Source organism: Asterias rubens, chromosome 6, assembly GCF_902459465.1.
Source record: "Asterias rubens chromosome 6, eAstRub1.3, whole genome shotgun sequence".
Taxonomy (NCBI): Eukaryota; Metazoa; Echinodermata; class Asteroidea; order Forcipulatida; family Asteriidae; genus Asterias; species Asterias rubens.
Genome location: NC_047067.1, coordinates 10,561,878 through 10,584,131, shown reverse-complemented (window position 1 = coordinate 10,584,131; position 22,254 = coordinate 10,561,878). Strand labels below are relative to the sequence as shown.

At 38.1% G+C, this 22,254-nt stretch overlaps 2 protein-coding genes across 5 annotated transcripts in view; one reads left to right on the top strand and one right to left on the bottom strand.

Moving 5' to 3' along the window:
• LOC117291268 (phospholipase D1-like) overlaps positions 1-15,589 on the bottom strand; it is a 50,400-nt gene extending 34,811 nt beyond the window's left edge. The window contains exons 1-3 of the mRNA XM_033772897.1: positions 15,134-15,589; positions 5,480-6,388; positions 91-244 (exon numbers count right to left, since the gene is read on the bottom strand). Coding sequence (XP_033628788.1) covers positions 91-244; positions 5,480-6,377 — 1,052 coding nt within the window. The 5' untranslated portion in view covers positions 6,378-6,388; positions 15,134-15,589. The remainder of the gene's footprint in view (positions 1-90; positions 245-5,479; positions 6,389-15,133) is intronic.
• LOC117291269 (kinetochore protein spc24-like) lies at positions 144-20,918 on the top strand. 4 transcript variants are annotated; one of them, XM_033772898.1, is made up of 8 exons: positions 168-231; positions 14,548-14,602; positions 15,874-15,902; positions 16,960-17,240; positions 17,915-18,056; positions 18,546-18,650; positions 19,348-19,424; positions 19,920-20,918. In XM_033772898.1, the coding sequence occupies exons 4-8, from the start codon at positions 17,045-17,047 to the stop codon at positions 20,027-20,029; spliced, it is 630 nt and encodes a 209-aa protein (XP_033628789.1). In that variant the 5' UTR covers positions 168-231; positions 14,548-14,602; positions 15,874-15,902; positions 16,960-17,044; the 3' UTR covers positions 20,030-20,918. The 4 variants fall into 4 exon arrangements, with proteins under 4 accessions (XP_033628791.1, XP_033628789.1, XP_033628792.1 ...); XM_033772901.1 differs by lacking the exon at positions 15,874-15,902; XM_033772900.1 differs by lacking the exons at positions 14,548-14,602; positions 15,874-15,902 and having other exon boundaries at positions 144-231.
• The last annotated feature ends 1,336 nt before the right edge of the window (positions 20,919-22,254 follow it).

The window sequence follows — 22,254 nt, the reverse complement described above, 5'->3', positions numbered from 1 at the left end:
GGTATTGACTAGCCCGCAGCAGTTTTTACTATACAATGTATGCTGCCGGGTTAGTGTTAAGTGCGAGCGCCCTGCTGGATCTTGACTTACATGTTTGGATTGAGAAACTGTGACGAGGATGACCTTCCACAGTCCACCACAGTCACCTCCAGCTTCTGGTTGGGTAGGAATACCATCCGGCCGACTTCACGGAAACCTTTGGGCTCAAAGTGGGTGCTTTTAAATGATCTGGTGAGACTTACAGCTATACAAAAATGAAAGAAATATTGGCAGACACGTTAACAGATAAAACAGCTGTGCTGTAAAAGCTGTGCACTTGGTTAATAGCAGTCTGTAGAGGATGACTGTTTGAATGCTATACATGTAGCTTAATACAATTAGTCAAATAAACAAATCAAGAGATATCATTATGTAGGCCTAGAGTAGCCATACATATTGTACGTGTGCAGGGAACGTGACCAGATGTATACTTAGCATACAATAGTCATAAAAACTTACATATCAACTATACATGATCCACAACCCCAAAATACACTGCACATTTCATTCTTGCGAAGGGGGGACAGGGTAATACTACAAATTTTCATACTAAATGTGTGCTCAGGGAACAATTGGCATACTATTAATTGTAATGATATTAATTTAAATTTTCCATCATCTGTCTGATTGATTGATACAATACAATTGTGACCTTACCGTAACTAATACACTTTAGTCATGCACAATTAAATTACATTACCAAGCGGTGAACTTTATCTATTCTATAGGCAGTTTGCCAAGTCATTGAAGGAAAGGCATTGAGAGACTCTTGTAGAACATTTAAAGAGACAACGGGGTACTTTAAGCAAGCACAAAAAGGCCAATGTCCCAAAAAGGATAGATTTTGTCTGTGGACCACAGATCAACTTAACCAAAATTGCAAACAAAATATTTGTCTTTTCATTTTAAAACACAATAAGTTTAATACTAGTTTAAACAATGAAATTAATTTTCACACACAGAATACCCCCACAATGGGGCTTCAACAGTAAGTGAAAAAACATTCCTAGGACCTTGTGTCATTTCACCGTGCTTAAAGCCAAAGTTTGGGTCCAGAATATCCCCACCTTATTTAAAAAAAACAAAAAAAACAGAAAGAGTACTGAAGCAAATAAAACATGTGACCAGGCCTCATCCACCAGTAACATAGTTCATTAAATATCACTCCAGTCCAGTCCAGAGCCCAATGTCATGGCTCTGCTTACCAGACACCCCCTAAAGCAATGAATCTGTGGGCAGTGAGCGCCTGAATTCTGTGGTAAGCGGAGTCATGATGAAATTGGGCCCTATGATGCCTTGTAGCTCAAAACATTTACTAGATCAGAGTTCTGTTTTTCAGGACCAGATAACAATTTAAAAATCAACTATTTATATTTGAACAAACACTATGAGAAGATTTATCTTGGTTTTGTTTTGTCTTTTGATTACTCAACGGAATAGTTAACCATATTGTTTGTTTACTTAAGATATTATTCACAGTTAGGAATTGATATTCAATTGAAAATGACAAGACCACTGGTCTGTGGTGACCCAAATTCACTTCGCTGGCCTTGGGCCCATGGTCCAGTGTTAATTTGGAGCCCTGCCCTACTCCAGTGCACAATGAACTGATCAAGAATAAAACTGGTTCTAATCTCACATAGTCCATGCTTTATATTATTTTTGTTTTAGTTGCCAACTTTTGATGTACATAGACATGTTTTATTTATAATTAACTTTCCTATCTTTTTGTACATAAATTGCTTAATACATATTTTATTACTTGTTTTATTACTTGTTCTACAACCAGATGTGGGGAGGCAGGTCTATGGACCACAGTAATTATTTTGCTTTTGTTTCTCCTAGCCCATCTGGAAGTATTTTTTGTATTGCTATGTATTGTCGAAATGGCTGAATAAATAATAATCATAATAATAATAATAATAATAATAATAATAACAATAACTAGACATTAGGTGTTTGTGAACAAACACAAAGCTGTTCCGTGTTCTTTTGCTTGGATTATGAGCTAAAATGACCAAGGAGTCTATCATTGAAAAAAAGAAGAAAATGCTGAATGAGTTTTGGTGCCACTTCCGGTTGACCCGGAAGTAGAGGTCGACATGGGGTCATGGTAACCTAAGGCTAATCTCCAATGTCCAAGGAGTCTCTAACTGAGAACAGTTTGAAAGTCGATATTGCCACACTTTGGGTTGACCCGGAAGTAGAGGTCAACTTGAGGTCACGGTTTTTCAAAATTAATCTCCAATCCCCAAGGAGTCTTTAACTACGAACAGTCTAAAAAACGGCAGTTTACTTCTTGAGATATGGTGCTACAAAGATTTCCCAATTAAATATGCAAATATGGGTCACGTGGTTAATTAATTACGATTTTTAACATTTTTGGGGGTCGGTGGTTTGATGTTTGATCTAGTACGATTTGATTTCACAGAACTCTTAACCACCAAACTATGCGCTTATGATCACCATTTTCCGCTTACTGTGTTTTTCAAACATCATCGTGTCATGCATGCACACATGTTATGTTGGGCTAACAATTGAGAAAAAGAAAATGCAACACTATCGATATAAAGATAAGAATCTAACTTAAATATTACAAAAAGAAATATTTTTTTAGTTTTGGGGGATAACAAAAATTTGTTTCCCGTGCACAGATTCGAACTCGCATGTATCGGTGAAGTTAGCGCGATTGATAACCACTAGGCTATGAGGGCCAATGCAATTAACGAGGGTTTACATGTATGTATATCAACAGAGGGGATTATGATCCGGCAAAATAATTCTTGTGTCATGATTTTGCGAACATTGTCACTAAATATGAACTGCTACTGCCTTTAACTATAAAGTAGGGTTGAAATGTAGTATTAGATGCCTTTAGGGGTTTTTGACGAGGACGTCGTCGTCGTCAAAAACCCCTATTCAACTACGCACGTTCGTCCACGAAGAAAACACCTCGGAGTCTAAATTTGACATTTTTTCACTCATTTCTCAAAAACTACAACACCACAGCAAGTAATATTTTATAACTATTAAGTAGGGTTGAAATGTAGTATTAGATTGCCTTAAGGGGGTTTTTGACGACGACGTCGATGTCGTCAAAACCCCTATCTAATTACGCACGTTCGTTTTAACGAAAACCCATGCACAGAGTAATTGGTCCAGAACGCGGTTAGAAAAACAAGGACAAATTTAACGCACTTTCTAACGAAAATCCCAAACCTCCGTACTTTGTGCGTGTACAGAGTAATGTGTCCAGAACGCGGGTAGAAAACAAAATAGTATAGACTCCTCTCAATAAGTCAACAACTCATTGAGGTACATACTGTGTTGTATTACCAAAGAGAATGTTTCACAATATTATGAAAGTGACTGCATCAAAATTACAAATTAAAAAATTCAAATGAAGACCACGTGGTTAATTAATGAAGAATTTTTACACTTTTTTGTTAGAGTAAAGCTTATGTTCTAAGCTTCAATTTGATTAATGATTTAACTATTTTATCCTCATACTTTAGGAGTAGGGGCCTGAACAAAAACGCTGTACAAACGCTATGGGGTTTTAGGCGGAAACAAAGAATAATAATAATAAAAATAATAACAATCTCGACGAAAACAACACCTGTTCCGATGGTAGGTTGGAACAGCTAATAAAAACATACCTATGAATGAATGAACTGAACAGAAACCCAGATTGAACACACAAAAAGTGATTAGGATGTCAAGCACATTGTGTACAAAACGTATTGTGAACAATGCGTCATCAGAATGGCAAGTTTCAGTTATAAGTCTGACCACAAATGAAATAGGACTAATAGAAGGAGACAATTTTGACCACATCTATTTATTTAACTATAGACGGATGGTACTAAATGTACAGGATTTTCCAGGTTTGGCTAAGTGGTTTCTTTCCCTGTCAATTGTCATTCTTCTTCGTGAACCCCGGTTCACATCCCACCGCAGACCCAAGCCTCAGTTTTGCAGATCATGATTTAATCCTTCACCTAAAGTTGGTTAATTTTCCTCTCACATCTAAGGCCTGCGCTATAATGTGCTCTTTTGCTGTGTCAAACTCAAATGGTTTTTGCGCGACAAAAGTCTGACACAGCAAAAGTGCAACGTTTAAAGCAGGCCAAATGGAACACCACCTTTTAACTCATCCTGTATAATATTGGTGCTTGGGCAAGGTTTTTGGAACCGTTCCATTGTTGCATGATGTATACTTGTGAACCTCGCAATTGTGAAATAATTTTAAAAGGTGGTAGCATTTTAGAGATATTGCCGAAAGTCTGGAGTGAGTGTTTCCCCGCAGGAAAATAATTCCTATTAGGAATACAATTCCTAGGAGTAGGAATACACAATCTGAGGATTGTAACCGGCAGAATTAAATTTGGGGGCATAAAAACTTAAATTACATAGAACAGAAACAAGCTGTCATTATCAGCCCACATTTTGTTCATTTACTACCATTTTGGCAAGAATGTGTGCGTATTGTGCGTATTGTGAACTTTGAAAGGCTGGCCTACTGGTCTTAACAATGTTAAATAAACACAAAATAATAAGTAAATAAAACATTCCTCACACTATAATGCCATTAAAGGCTATGTCAATTGAGTCTGATTACACAGTCTGTACTTTTTGCTGACATCAATAATGTACAGTACGTTCACAGCTCTGGTTGTGGACGTAACATGTAGGACACTTAAAGGAACACTTAGCCTTGGATCGGCCGAGTTGGTCTTTGAAAAGCGTTTGTAAACGTTCATTATAAAATGCATGGGTAGAAAGGTGCTGTAAAAGTAGAAACAATGATCCACACAAACATGCCTCGAAATTGCACGCCTTTCCTTTTACCTTGTTGACTAACACGGTCGGCCATTTATTGGAGTCAAATTGTTTACTCCTATAAATGGCCGACCATGTTAGTTCGCAAAGTAAAAGGAAAACAACGCAATTTCGAGGCAAACTTGTGTGGATCATTGTATTCTAATTTTAAAACATCTTTCCAACCATTTGCATTTTATAACAAACGGTTACAAAGGCTTTTTTAGAGTCTAAAAATTGACCAACTCATCCGATCCAAGGCAACGTGTTCCTTGAAATTATATAGCTGAGAAGGAAGAATTATGAGCATTATAAACAAGTAAGTTGCACAGTTTTTAGTGTGGTACATGTACTCCATCGGGTGTTTACTAGCCCAAAGAAACATTTCACTAGAAAATGTATGCGATGCTAAGGATGAGCCCTGTAGTGCTTTTTCAACTCGTTTTAATTTCAGTTGAGTTCTGTCCATTTTGAGCTACACTGTAGAAGCCCTGCTCTCTTGTGGATTCCAACACCCCCGCCCCCCAAAAAAGACAAATAATTAAATTAAGAATAATTATAACAAATGGGAGCCCTGATTTTGTACACTGAATCTTAGAAATCATAAAGTTGTACTTACTGGGCAGGCCAGCTCCATCTGACTGGTCTGGTTCCTCTATCCACTCCCAGTCTCGAGTGCTGTTAGTGTCACTTGCTTGGTCACTGAACAGCGACACATGGCGTTGCAAATCCGTCGGCCGACTGATGCTCTGATTATTATGCAAGTGAACATTCTTAGAGTTGGCACGCAGTTTCCGAGTCTCACAATCAGTCTCGTCACAGCTTGAACGCTGTCTCGCTTCTTCTTTATCCTTCCATAGCCTTTCCATGACAAGTTGCTCCGGGGGAACCACAATTTTCTGAGTCCTCTCTTCATCTGCAACTTTCATCAAAGCATCCGATTCATTTTCACTGTTAGTGATCATGACTCTTAAGGACCGATGCGATCTTGGCTCAGTGTCTACATTTGCCGTCTTATCACTCGTAGCAGATACTGTTGATGTGTCTCTCTCGTTCTCTTCCTCACTGATAACAGTTTCCACGGTAACGTTTGCCTCATAAGCTACTACATTTTCGTTGTCTGATCTCTCCGACTCCTCTTCATCACTCCTTTTCTTGTCCTTGTCTCCTGAGTTGTCCCTGGTGGTATCTTTATTAGAGTTGTTTGTGTCTTGAGGCGTGCTCCTGTTTGTCGCCTTCAGCAAGGCTGCTCCAGAGTCCCCACGCTTTCTGTATCTGTGCTTGGTCTTGCTACTGTCTCCAGGTACGGGTAACTGTTTGCTTGAATCATTTGAAAAGGCCTCACCATTGGTTTCCTCTGTAATGGTTTCCTTATTATGGGCGGGAGGGGCATCCTCATCCATGTTTTCTTCTTGCTTTTCATTGAATGTGCCGTAGTTAATGATGCAGTTGCCATCGTCATCAAGGCTCTCTCTGCCATCATCTGATGACAACGTGGGCTCATTAATCTCATCCATAATGAGAACAACTGTCCATAAAAACAGAAAGAAAAATTAAAGCACGGTGTCAGGATACAAAATCGATAGATCCCTTGAATTGCTTGTGACTTCACAAGCGAATCGGCACCATCACTTCTGAGGTTAATGAAGACATATTATTGGCCGAGAGTTTACACATTTCCATTGTTTGAACTCAGCGATGCCAGCCCATGATTGTAAGGAGTCTAAAACAAGCACGATTTCAAATTGATTGGCTTATTGTATACTGTTTGTCTGTGGATACCCTTTGTTTTGCTGTGGGGCCCCAGGAAGTGCTATGAATGCCCCTCATGTGTTTTGCCCCTCATCATGTATTTGCTGTGGTGGCCCAAGCAAATTCTGTAATTGCCCCTCTCTTTTTATGTGGTGTCAAGCAAATGTTGCCTATGGATGTCCCCTTATCTTTGTTGTGATGCCTTTTCTAAGGTCAGATCTTTATATAAATCACATTTCTAATATGGTCGATTTTGATGAACTATTTCAAATTTGTCACTAAAATCAAATCAAACTACATAGAACAAACTGCAGTGACCTTTCAAGTAACCAAAAAATTAGCAATTCCTGGCCTTATCTTTATTTTACCATGGAAATAGATTTTACAAAATCCACATCAGGAAGTACATGGGGGTAAACAGGTTTAAACAAAGGAATGATAAGGCAAAGTTCTGTTTCCTGTTACTAGAACAATCTGAATTTTACTGTGTAGCCCTAATTTTTTCAAGAAAACAGTACAAGAATGAAAATCAAACATAGGAAAATGAAAAGATTATTGGGTTCAGAGAGATTATTGGATTAAAATGTCTGACTTTGACCAATTTATGTTTTCTAACAAAATAAAAAAAAAAGGGAAAAAAGAATACATCTTGAACAAGTGTAGTCACTTGTTCAAGATGTATGTCGCAGTGGTTTGAGAGTCCATTTAAAGCCATTATACACTTTCGGTAAACAGTATTGTCCAAGTCCCATACTTTGTGTATCACAACTTATATATAAAATAACAAACCTGTGAAAATTTAGGTTCAATCGGTCATCGGAGTCGGGAGAAAATAACGGGAAAACCCATTCTTGTTTCTGCGCGTTTCGCCGTGTCATGACATGTGTTTAAAATAAATCCGTAATTCTCACTAACGAGAATTTATATTGTTTTAATGTTTTCTCAACAAGCAAAGCATTTCGTGGAACAATATTTCAAGAGAAGTCTTTCAACATCACCTTCTGTAAACCCTGTAAATTATTTGTAAATCTGTGACCTTTTTTCTTTTTTTTCTGTACCGAAAGTGTACATAATAATATGTTTAATGGCTTTAAAGGAACACGTTGCCTTCAGATTTCACAAAATTTCACGTTTGAGGGTGTTCCTTATACTTATTAAGAGTTGTTCTTGCAATAAAACACATTTAATGTGTTGTAATTAGTGAATGGTAATTAAAAAAAACAAACACTGACCTCTGACCCCGAAACATGGCCCGCGAAATATATACGTTTTTCAAGCCGTCAAAACGATCGTCCGTTTATGCGCGATGCACAGCAGTTAGGCTGGCGCCGTAGCCAATGGCCTGGTAAACCTACCAGAAGAACACGAGGTAATATACCGTTCTCTACCATACGACGTTGTGTGAAATGTAAACACACCATTTTGCTGTCAAAATGGATCGCCGAAAAACACAGATTCAGCTCATTGCTCTACGCAAAGAGATGATTGAAGACACGTCCAAAAAGAAGGAAAGGACACCTCGCCAATCAGGGTAAGAATAATGTAGTGGGACATGGACTAGCCGACGAGAGAGAGAGAACGGACCGTGATTGTTTATACCCAATGCAATGTTATTGTTAGTTATTATTGTGGACATGACACGTAAATTCACAGCCATGAGACAGCCGCAGCACTGAGTTGTGAGAGTACATAATGTACATGTACTATGACTAGTTTACATATAATTTTGAAGATCTATTCACTCGGTGCATAGATGGGGGTGGGGATTTGAATCGAGTGCCCAGCGTACTAACTAATGACTTGGCATAATTTACCCTAATTTACTTTGATGCTACAATTAAAAGAGTCGTTTATCTGGCTGGGAAGGGGAGGGCTTTTGTAAAAATTGTAGAAGTACATTTTAAAAATAGTACAGATTTATGAAATGTTTTTTGTATATTTTTAACAGTTTACCCAAAATATTGTACCCATATCAACTCGTACCCAAGTCAACCCGAATTCTTTCAAAGAAGTGTGACCTTTCAAACAATAACAAATAAAATTTTCGAGAACTAATATAATAAAGTTATATCAATGGTTTTCAATTTCTTGTTGAAGGTACTATGTGAGCAGATGCCAGGACTTGGCGTAAACATCTTGGAGACCTCATCAAACCCGGCACCTCCAAGTCCACATCATCCACCTCCGCAAAGCTCTTGCCAAGCTGGTGGGTTTGTACCAACTGTAGGGAGATGCCAACACAACAGGACAGGTCATGCTGCAAACAAAGGCCGGATGAATGCTTCTCAAACTTGGCAGTAAGAGACTGATTATTTCATACTGTCAATGGCATGTGCATATATAACAATATACACATGTACTGTCAAAGCAGTCCAGTTTTGTTACATGATATTTTGATCTGTGTCCCCCCCCCCCAAAAAAAAGGAAACAAAGTAAATGTGTAAACAAACATTTAATAAGGAAACACAAATTTAAGCTTTCATTCATTGTAGTTACTTGTAAACAGCCTCCTTCGCCAACGTTGCATTACCAAAATACTTCACACTGAACAGCCACATCCTAATAACATCATGTCTTTGACCAGCAGCCGATTTCACGAAACTTTACGCAACTGCGTAAGTCCACTTGTGCAACGTTTATGGAGCAACTTGCGCCATTAAAATTGCGCAAGTGGACTCACGCAGTTGCGTAAAGTTTCGTGAAATCGGCTGCAGGGAGGTAGTATTTGCTAAAATGTCACTTTAATGAATCAACATCAAGTGCATGGGTTTTATATTCCATATACATGTACAAATAACCAATTTTTATTTTGTTAATTGTTTCAAAAATTTTTGTGTTTATATTTGAAAAGATCTTGAGGCACCTTGTTCTAGACCACCATTAGAGTTGGCACGACATCACAGGAATGACATGTACACCAGGGCAGCATGATGTACACAACAAATGACTTTGCCACCCAGCCAGCCTTCACAGACAACATGTGTCATGTCAGAATGGTACTGGAAATAGAGTAACACTACCTGGTTACTGTGTTTGTAAAATCAGGGGTATATTTCCAGATAGTTTCAACTCTCATTTACACATGATTTATGCAAAACAGGTTTAACAAATGCCAATATTTCCCGTTGTCAACAAGTAGATTCTTATTCCTAAATTAACACATGTCAATACTTAAACTTATTATTATTTTTTTTTTTGCACATTACTTATGTCAACAAATCATTGAATGTGATGTGAGCAGAGTTTGTTTTCATCACAACGACATATGATTAAGTTTAATTTGAAGTACATGGCCAATTGTTTATACAATCATATTTATTGTATTATTTGAGATTTCGATATTTTGTAACAAAAAAAACACAAGAACAACAAAATGCAAAAACATAAACAATCTGTATTCAAATAAATTTATCTGAAATATCTTTATTCTGTATTCATAAAGAGACATGGATCATAGATGCAACAAGTTTGATAAACACGGTGCCATTTCAATTTTTTAACCTTAACCCTTGCAAGTGTATTTTGATTTCAAACCACATGCCTGTTATGAAATGCTGTTTTAGAATGATGTTTTAGAACTAGTCATATTGTTGACTAGCAGACCATGTTAGTTCGAATAAGTAAAAGTTTTAAAGGAAAACCACCCAATTTCAAGTCATACTTGTGTTGATCATTCTATTCTACTTTTAAAACATCCTTTCTAACCATACAATGCATTTTACAACCAAATCACTCGATTTAAGGCATTGGTCTCTCTAAAGGGACTTTATACCTTAGATGTTGGTAAATAATTACTAATTTGTGATCATAAAACTCACTTGATAAAGTCTACATGATGAGAGGCATGTCAAAGGACTTGTTTCTATCCTGCAATGGTGTTTTTCTTTCACTGTTTCTTGCAGCTTTTATTGCCAAATTTAGCCCAAATTGTCACAGGTTTATTGTTTTTATGCATAAATATTGAGGAGATACACCAACTATTACTAAGGATACTGCATGGGACTATAGTGTTCTTTGACAAAGGACAAATTCAATTAATGTTTGCAAATACATCGTGTACTGCTGTGAATTGTAAAAACATGTCTCAATAAATTGACCATATTGTTTTATAAAGTTCCTATAAATTTGTGACAAAGATTCTATTTGATTACATACAAACTCTAGAACTTGCCAATAATGCACTGACCTTATGTCTTATGCACACCTGTACAGACATTTTTGTAGCCAAATTGTGGAAATTAAATTTAAGAAGTGGAAAATCTGGATTTGTGTTTTGCTACAAGTTCTTCTGTTGGTAGTAGTGGTGGTGGTATTAGGGGGGGGGGGGGGGGATGGCGGCTGTGGGTAGAAGCCATCCTTGCACCATTAGCGGTAAGCCTGGGCGACTAGTGTCGGACTCCAACTATTGAATCCTTAGTCGAGTCGCGACTATTGTTTTCAACTATCCGGTTAAACGTGCTACAAAAATAGTTTTAAAAAAATTGTGTCTACCTGTTTGGTGAACCAATTTAGTCGCTCATTACTATTCATGACAACATAATTTACTTACAGAACACAGTCAGACATCAGTGACACAAATCTTCAATCTTTTCCGCTTGAATTAGACTATATTGTGCTTGCGGCACACATTGCCACAGTGCATCGTGATAATTAAAAATTTGTCGCGACTAGTGTCGTAGTCGCAACTATTGGATGGAGGTGCGACTAGTCGATTAGTAATTTTCACTGGTCGCCCAGGCCTAATTAGCAGAGTTTTCCTGTCCTGCGAAGAAGCTGGTTGTCATCTAACCGTGCTTGGAAAACTTCTTTGATGTACGTGTACTCTTTCTTGTCCATACCGGCTTCAATAATCACATCACCACCCAACTTTCACTGTGACCTGGCAATCAAGTATCAATACAAAAATGTTACAAAATAATAAAATTGTTCCCCGTTTCTGATTTTGTTTTGTAATTTTTGAAAAGAGTTCTTCTAGACTATGGCCCTTTTTGAAACCACGGCTTTGGCTTTGGATTCAGCTCGGGCTAGCTTGGCCCCGCAGATGTTTGGACAATACTGAGCGTGCTTTGCGTAGGGATTCAGACAAGAGGACGGAGTCTGAAGCCGAATCCAAAGCCGAAGCCGTGGTTTCGAAAAGGGCCTATGGAAGCTTCATTTTTGTGGACAAGAGTATTACTTTATTTTAGCTTTCCTTGCCAACTACCATTTGCAGTATGTGCTCCCTGTTCAGATGCATCGCACAGTAAATTTTGCTGTCAAATGATTCTGAGCAATGTAAACAGGAGCTACCTCAAATAGTACCGTCCAAGACCAAGGTCAAGGAATTACATCCCCATAATAGACATAAACATTATTTGATAAAACAATGAATGTATACCCCGAAGAAAGGATCATGTTGGCAAATAAGACAAGTGACATCTATCCTATGGCGATGGACTAGTATTAGATAGACACCACTGTCCTGTTGCCCTGTGACTCTACATGTACATGCAAACAGCATAGAGAAAGGACAGAGAAGTAAAGTCCCTGTAATTTTGTATCTAAAAACGAACTGTGGGGTATATGTGACTCGCAATTGCATACTATACTTACGCGGTAAACACGGTAAACGCCTCTCCGACATGTCTGAGCAGATGTTTTATGAGAGGATGAATTCTCTAGCTGTAGTTTTGTTTCAACTCCACTCGCTAGTTGGTATTAAATAATCTCGTCTTTTTGCTGCAAAGGCCCGAGGCAAAAAGAGACACACGACTACAGAATCACATGCACTATTAGTATTAGTAAAACGGGTACTAGACATTCTTTCGTGTACAAAGTATTCGCATTATTAGACTGGCCCCGCTAAAATCCTACATCGTACGAGCAAGAACGGGGAGTTCAGTGCGTCTGGGGAGGTCTGGCCGCGGGGGATGATGGCCCGCTGGACGGCAGCCGCTCGGCCCCGGGACGTGGGCTGAACTTGCTGCTTAGATAGATTTATAAAAAGTTAATTCAACGTAGGCCCTTTTATTTTTGTTCATTAACTGTTTTTTGTTGTTGGTAACCATGGAGGAAGAGATAGATACAAATGGGGTTCGTAAAATGGTTAATAATTGCTCAGTCGTATAGTTCAAAGGCTGCGACTGGAAATAAGACTAGTGAATTTGGCGGCCATTTATGGGAGTCAAAATCTTGACCCCCATAAATGGCGGAGCGTTTTGTTTCGAGAAAGTTAGCAAAAGCGAAGCATTTCTAAGGCATGTTTGTGTAGATCATTATATTCTACTTTTTTAACATCTTTCCAACCGTAATCATTTTACATCAAACGCTTGTCATAGCCCAAAAACGCCCAATAAAGTGCAACCCGAAGCCAACGTGCTGTGCTACAACCACCATACTTACCTGCAAATCTCCTGCATACGTACCTTGTGTGAGTTTAAGGAATTTAAGCACATAAAGGGGTCTGATTGATTTTGGAGCAGTTTTTTGTCTATGGCTGTTTTAGGTTGAATCATACAGAACGAAGGTGGTTTTATACACCAACACCAAGTCGTATGTGTAAAAATGTCAGATAATTCTAAAAGTTGTTAACTCAAACTACATTAATAGACTCACCTTCTGATTTTTTTCTCACCATAATTTTGTTCAAAACGCCAAACTTAATGAGGATAATACTGTACATTATAATTAAAATAAAAAACTCCCGACCATACCAACCTTTTTCGAAGTGGCATGTAACTGAGAAACAACAGTTTCCGGGGGCCTAGAGGTAGTGCAAAAAATAGTACTGCAACCCTGACCTAGGTTCCTGTCTCGTGTAATGAAAAGGAAGGTTGAAAAATGAAACATAAGCCACCAAGTCCAACCACATAAAATAAGCTACTGCCCTGGCAGGGTTGTGGTGGCCGTGCGCGATAATAAAGGACCTTGAAGCCAAAGACCTGCAGGGTTTTGGCCTTTATCAATTATCCACGATCATGAAAGGTCTTTAAAACAACTGTCAAAGATTGTGTCACTGTTTTATTCCCTTTTTCATATAAAGCTGTTTAGCAGAAAATATTGCTAAGTGAGTTTCTTCTCTAAGCAAAAAAGTATTGCAGCACCAAAGCACTCTAAAACATTGCTAAAGCTTTGCAACACAATAACCACATTTTTTTTTTAGTGGTTTTGTCTGTGTTCACCGTCCAATGGCCTTGGAAGGTGAAGTGTTTACAAAATTGTTTGAATTAGAGAAAAATAAGATCTTAACAATATCGGGCTGCAACAGACTTTACATGATGTAATTTCAAAAGGATGGTCTTAAAGACGTACACATTTATTGTTTATTGCAGGTTCTCTAGATTTTTGTTTGACTTGTAAAACAAAATTGTACAAAAGGTTGTTTCAACCACAAATGACACAAGCATTGGCTTACAAAATTAACAGTTTTTTTGTTTTTCAATATTGTGTCCTGTGATTTGTTATCAATCTCAGCTGCTAACCCTCCAGGTACAATACACAATCTCTGTTGAAACCTTGTGCTAGCACATCATGTAATTTCACGCCTGACCAGTCAAACAAAACATGGATTTAAAGGAATTAGGCAATTCCTTTTTAGGTTGCAGGTACCTGGATGGTTGCACATGTTTGCACTGACAATGCACCACCTCATTGTATTGACTCATGACTGTCCATTTCTTTTCTATTTTCATGGTCCATTGCATACCTTCTTTCTCAACTTGTTTTGGGTCGAAGCCTACATTCTTGCAATGAACAACAATGTGAATTGTGAACTTCTTCACTTTCTATAAGAGTTGACAATCAATTCAACTTTGTAATTATTTCTACCTCCATGCATGGTTTATTCATGGAGCTCGAATAAACCCCAACATGCCAGTGTCAATTGAAATGGAAACTTAATAATTAAAATTAAATAAAAGTTAATGCTTTGACATTATAGTCCTTCTTATTCAATAGCATAGCCATAGAAGATAGGCGAGTGGGCGTGGAAGGCGTGACACCACCCATGGAGGTAGGCACCACCATGACATAATAAATTCAAAGGCTTGGAAGAAGTTGAAACTTTACCAACAATGATTGGTTAATACAATAAAAGGATGTAGAAAACATCCCTTTATTATCATTGTTGGTAAAGTTTCAGCTTCTTTCAAGCCTTTGAATTTATTATGTCATGATCAAATTTTTGCTTTTTTATTAATATTAGACTCACATTTTGTTGTTTGGAAACAAAGTTCATTAACTTCTCATTAACTTCACAAAGTTCTTTATATAGTGTGTTTGCTTCCCTATGTGACTGGATTAACAGGTATTCGAGCTACAGTGTTTAATTATACTTTTGTTGATCCTGGCCATCACATTAGGGTTGTTTTATAATTTCCTGTGCCCTTATTGTTTTTCTTGCTTTGTATTTACTTTTGTACATGTACTTATATTATCTATTTGACATACTGTCTGCTTGTATTTGTAATTGTTTATTGGTCAAATAAAGAATAAGAATAAGAATAATAAGAACTAAAGTAAAAGTAAAAGAAAAGAAACTCACCTATTATTATACGTGCGGTTTTGTACTTCAAGTTCTATGAAAACAGTAGATCATAAAGTTCAGCTTCCCTTCAAACTACAAACTAAGTAGACCATTCACAAACATGAAAAAGTCGAAGTAGCAAAACTATCTCGTGATGCGTGATGCGTGGTGTGGTGGTCTGGTGGTGGTTGTTTGCCGCGGCGGCACGGTCGGCCATCTGAATCCTCCCTTCCTCTACTCTCTACCTCCCACATCGGTTTCCGTGACGGTGTATAAATTCAAGGGAAACCAACGGCAAACCAACATACGATAGTTGTGGTATTGTAGTGCATGACTAATAAGTAGGGCTTAACCATTTGTTTAGTTTGTTTACCATTATTATATTATGTTGACATCCACAGAGGTCGCACATGTAGGTAACAGACACTGATGACAGCTAGCTAGTATAGTACAGTAGCTCTATTCTTTTCCTTTCTAAAGCAATGTTGTGATCTTTTCTTTCATATCGCATGCTATGCGCACACTGTATTAGCGAACTTTATAGCCGCGAGGAGGTACGTTTACTCTGATTGGTGGATTGAGCAGCTCGTAGCAAATATAGTCCAATCCAAAAGGGTCTCATAATTATTATACTTTGGACTGGTGGTGGTGTGTGTGGACATGTGGTGGTGGTGCCGCCGGTTGAAAATAATAGTAATACGGTGTGTAACTTCGTATGGCGGTTCTTTCAAAAGCGGGATTTTTTGTTTTTACTGCAGGTAAACTAAGTTCATATTATAGCAAGTAGGTGAGTATATTTAAGACCTTATTTATTCCAGTAGATCTGTAGGCTTGTTAAACAATGATAGCATTCATAATCATACGAAGGGGCAAGTAAGGTCAATTTATGTTTCCGTGTCGTGTGTGCCTGTGCTGTGTATGCACTGTGTGTACTCTAAATTAAATGTGGTGTGGGTGGGTGGCCGGACCCAGGACCTGAGGACTGTGATGATGTGAGTGACTGTGTGTCCAGATGCGACTTGGCCACAACAAGTTGGGCTAGTACAGGTGACTAGGTCCAGGGTTTAGGCATTTCATTACCAGTCAGTTGCAAACATTATCTTAGAAGCACAGCATCATGATCATCAAATCATCATGAATGTTGAATAATTACATTTAACATTACAACTAAAAAAGGATAACTTTCCGTATGGCGCCACCACTTTTTCACTCATTTTTACAAAAAGGGATATCTCATTGAGTTAATTTAGATACTATATTATTTCATATCGAATGAAAAAGTGGTGGCGCCATATGGAAACTTTTCCCTAAAAAGCTACATCATGATCAATAAATACTGTCATGACTAACTGTACAGTGACAGTGTATTCAATTTTATTCAATACATGTCATGGGAAACTATATTATTATAATAATAATATATTCCCCTATGCCCCTATTCCCCCCCAAAATATAAACAATATAAAAAAATATACAACAACAACAAATAATCTGGGGGAAAAAAATTAAATTGAAGCTGTACAGGATATCTATATATCCGAATGATAGGCCTACTTAATATGGGATATGGTGCTGTACTCAAAATGTTGACATCTGCTACTGTAGTAGTGTTACTGTGTCTGTAGTAGTACGGCGGCAGAAGTATTTTTTTGTGGAGGGGGGGGGGGGTGCAGCACCCCACCAAGCTACAGCTAGTTGCAATAACCCTCCCACAGACCTCATTGTACTACATTCCTATTAGTAAAAGTCCTAGAAGTCAAGCTGTTTTGTCTATAGAAGAACAACCATAGTTCCAGGAGTAGTTATATCAATGTCTAATGAATATTGTTTACTTCTTTTGATAGTTTGATACACAGCAATACTACCCAAGCTGCAGTTAAAAGCAGTACAAATTCTTATTTGTGAGTGAAGATAGTCCGCTGCGCTAAGATGACAGCACCATCCAATCTGTCCAATGTAGTGACCCTGATTGAGGAGGGACAATCAACCCAAGCCATACAAGAGATGTCTGGCTGCTTGGAGGACCAGTCCACTGCCAGGAAGCTGTCCCAATATGGCCAGAAGATTACAGAGATTCATAGGATAGAGACAGAACAGAAAGAGTCCTTAGGAGAAATCATCCAAGGTAAAGCTTTTAGGCCCGGTCACACAGGCCCCGATAACGAAAACGAAAACAATAAAAATGCACGCCCTCGATTGGTTGAATGAGCGTGGGTGTATTCTGCGTGGAGCAATTCAACCAATTGAGGCCGTGCATTTTTATCGTTCTCATTTTCGTTCTCGTTATTAGGGCCTGTTTAAATGATCTTCCCGTCAACAAGGGAATTCAGCAAACTTCACGGAGGGGATATAAACACCAAGTTGGTATCGCCCAATCTCTCATCTGTACATGGGTTTATGAAATGAACAAATCCAGAAATTGTGGTTCAGTAACTAGACGACAATAATTACTCTAGTCATAGCTTGGTAGGATTTGAACTCGCAGTCTAACCAGTGGACCAAGGTGACTAATCGCCTTTTGGTTGGTAAGCAAGAAAAATGCTCGCACAAGTTTGCAACAGCCTACTATTTTCTGACTTAGTTTTCTTTTAAATTGATAAAACCTTTTGAGTGTAAATTTAATTGTGCATGAGGTTGTCCTCGATCATCCTGGGCCCAACAACTTGGCCGGCCTAGCAAAATTGACCACATGTGTCATGAGGCTGTACGACGTTGAAACAAGAGATCGGCGCGACGGACCCTTGCTGTCTCTGCAGTTGATTGATTGATTGATTGATCTTGTTGTTTGGTTGATTTCAGGATACTTGTCACTGAAAGATGAAAGGGAAGCAAGTGTGGTAAACGACCAAACCAGCGACGCCTACAATGCAGAGCTGGCCGAGGCTCAGATTGCAAAGTCAAAATGTGATGAGAAATTATCTTCTTTCCGGCAAGAAGTACAATATCCTTAAATACTGTATAAATTGAGTACTTAACAATAACCCCATACAGGGCCCAAGTTTGGAGGGAAAATGCACAAAACAGCAGAGCTTGTATAACAAAATGTACACTGGATCTGATTTTCGTTGTACTTAAAAATGCATCCTTAAAGAGTTTGACATGCATTTGACTGGTTTTAATTGAACAAGCACTAAGAAATACAAGAGAAGATTTATCTCAATTATCTTTCATTACTCAACATAATTGAAAGGTGTATCAGACTCAAAGTCAACACTTGAACATGGGTGTTTCTGTTCAAGATATTTCACAATAAGGTATTTTTATTCAATTAAGAAAGGCAAGACTGCTGTGGGTGGTTGGTTGTGCGTAGTGGTATCTTTTCTCGCCTTCCACCAGTGAACTCTTGGATACCCAGAGGAAAATTGCTGTGCGAAGTTCAAGGATTGCATTAGTGTATCGGTAATATTTGTCCTTAACTGTTGCCGTTTACAGCAGCCCAGAGGGATTTGGATGATCTGGCTGACTTAGTGAAATCTCTTCAGTGCCATCAGGCTTCAGTGAAGGAGCAGACAACAGAAGTGCTCCCTAAGACAAGGTCAGACTGCATAAAAATCTGCATTAAGATTATCCCAATCATAATGTTTAGGGTTAATAACAATTGACTGGAGTGGGATTTAAACCATCGACCTGATTAACATACCGGTACTCTACCAACTGAGCTATCTAGCTGTATGTTAGAGGGAGGTCTCCCTATATTAGTCAATATCTTTGTTCGAGTGTGCCAGTCAGAAGCCATATGTGTGTTAGCTTCAGTGTAGCCAGGGATCACACCCAATTTACGATACAATATGGGAGGCAACAGCCACAATACGGGGTTGCACCTTTTTTGTTGTGGTTTATTACTCAATAGTTAAAAATTTTAACACAAATGTGAAAGGATCCTTTGTTGTTGTGACATTTCGAACAGTACACTCTGCTCGTCTTCGAGAGAAATTGCAGTACACCAATTAAAATCTTAGGAGGAGCAGAGTACAGACCCCTTGCACAACACAGAACGCACCTCCTCAGAATGCGCATCTACCATTTTCATCATTTTGGGAGTAAATTTTGTGTGCACATTTTGACTCCCAAAATGGCCGAAACTTTTAAATTTAACTGTACATAACTTTTCCCATAAAATATTTCAGATGTAGACGGGATAATTTCCCCCCTCATTTTGCCCTCATATTGAAGCAAAATGGTTTTCAAATGTATATTCAGCACTTGTATTTATTATATCTATTTTTTCACAGATATAATGTGAGTCTGTACCGGTCTGCAACAAAGCTCACCTGGGATTACAACAGCCAACCTGAAGACATCAAAGGATGTATCCTTTCAAACAATTACATGCATTTTGTTAATGAGCCTGGATTGGTTTAAAAGGGCAAAGTATACCTTTGGTATTTTGGAACTGATGCTGTACATTCACATGTAATCTCATTTCCTATTTGCCTTGTTGGCCTAAGTGTAACATCATTGGGGGTGGGGGAGGAGGGAATACCCTGTACCTTTAACACTGAAAAGGCCTGGCTTTATGTATCTAGCTTATGTGATATGTATGCTATATAACAACCAATTACTGTTAGACATGTCACCCATTTGGGTAGGTTTTTTTTCTACGTTAGACATTCAACCAAGTTAGAAAAAATATAAATCAAATTTTGGTGATGTTTGAAGTCGCATTGTATGAGAACACAAAGATTTTTGTTATGCCAATGTGTTAGCTATATACACGTAGAAACATCGCTAGCACTTTTTGTTTCGGGGGGGGGGGGGGAGTAGTACTCTTCTTTGTTTCTTTAACTGCACTTTTTTTTTATAGATATTTCGACATCAAAAGACGTCAAGCCATTCTCCCTGGATAGCCGCCAGAATTCAAAGTTCTTCATCATCAACTACTTGTGGGATCTTATCGAGTCGGTCTCTAAATGAAAAGAGGTCAATCAATTTTGTAGACAGACATTTAATGTTTGAAACATTTTTATTGTAAATAGACAGGCATTTTGAATCACACTCTGGTGGATTCTAACCAACACTCCGGTGGATTACAACGCATTCTCTGATGGATGGTAAACGTGGTCCAGTGGTTAGACTGCAGGACTTGCAATCACAAGTTTGTTGGTTCGAAGTCCACCAAGCTAACCACTGATTTCACAGTGACTAGAATAAGTCTTATCGTCTAGTTACTGAATCACAATTTCTTGATATGTGAAGATTCATAATTATAGACATTTAAACCAATGTTTGTATGAGAGATGTTGGCTGTTGCCAGCTTGGCGTGTATAATAACCCCTTGTGGGAGTTTGCCGAGTGCCCTTGATGGGAAAGTCATCTAAACAAACAAACCCGAACTAACAAACCAACACTTTGATCTCAACCACACAGCCATGACATCCTACTTCCCCCCTCCCCTGGTAAAAACAATTTCTATACTATAATCTCAAAGAGCTGTCATGGGTTTGTCAAAATATGCATGCTTAATTTTTGATTTAGTTTTTTTTAACCCAATGTAAACTAAATCAAACTTGTATAAAATGTAAATATACATTATGAAATATGTTTCTGTACAAATGGAAAATAGTGTGTTGATGTATCCTAACATTGGGGGTGGGGGTACCGTACACAGTATACTGAAAAAGCCTGACATAAAGCTCCTGCGATATAATAGTACAAAATAATAACATAATATCAAAGTCTTATATAGCGCACGTATCTACCACCAAGAAACTCAAGGCGCGTAGTATATGCATTTATACAGAAAGATGGGTTATTGGAGTTATAAATTCTGAGACCCAATTATTTAACACCTTATAAGGGTTTATAAGGTGCTACGGTACATACAGCAGCCACAACCAGGAACACCGGGGCGGACCCCTTCTCTTTTTGATGGGTGCACTGGGTTCTTTTACATGCATTACACAACACATGTCCAACACATGTCACAACACAACGCCTTCATGTCCCATCTGAAGGACGAAAGTTATAAGAACCAATAGGAGACTTTCCAACGCTAGGTGGCAGCAGACATACCGGGTAATTTTCCATTGTTTACGTAGTTCTGAACATGCGCATAATTCTGAGAACAATGGATTTACCCGGTAAGTCTGCTGCCCTCTATTGTCCCAGAAAGTCTCCCATTACTCTTAGAAGGATCACCCATTTAGATAATTGTTTTTCTACTGTAGACATTTAAATCAAGTTAGAAAAAGTATAATAAGATCATTTGGATGAGAAGACACAGTTTTTTGTTTAACAATGTTTTTGTATCTTAAGACATTTTTACTTTGTACATAGTTCATTTTAAAGCTTATTTCTTTCTATCTTTGTGTATTTTTGTGTCAATTGTTTTGTTACTGTTAGTTTATACACTTTTAATTAATTATAGGCCAAAGATTGAAATAGTCATTCATATTAGGTCTTTGTTGTGGACTTAAATGTGTATTTGCTAATAAATGTCTGCATGTAATTCAAGAAGAAGATTATTGTTTTATTTATTTAGTGCTCTGAGAGAGTCTCCTGGAAGTTATTTTTTATTCAAAATTAAATCTGGGATTATTGATGTATGCAGAAGATGTTCACCCTTGTAAAAATGGAAGGGAAAAGATAAGAGATTTTAAGCAAATTTAGTACAAATTAATCGGAGTCTAAAAACATGAAGAACGAACCAAAAAACCAGTGCCCTTGTAACTAGATGCAAGCCTCACTAGATTGTTATTCACACCATGCAAGGAGCAAAGATTGGAGTATTCAAACAAGGGAAAACCCCTTTGTATGACCATGCATTGTGGGTCCAGCTGACTTTGGTGGGTGGCAACTGTTGGTGAACTCTTGTCAGGGGTGGGGGAACAATGCATGGTATGGAACAATGCACGTCAGGGGTGTATGATCGGTTTTCTGGAAAAGTGCGCATTATAAATCCATATTATTATTATTATTATTATTATTCATATAGGGGCGGGGGTATACTTTGTCACAGATGACTTTTTTTACGGGGTTGAGACAGACACATTACCTTCTGCAAAAATGTGCTTTCATGCTGAGCTTTACAGTTAGACATTGGCCTGGGATAAAACAAATCTTATATTGAAAAAAAGGCTTGTTATATTGTTCAGTATTAAGTGCAATCAACTAAATAACTCAGTGTCCAGCATGGCTTG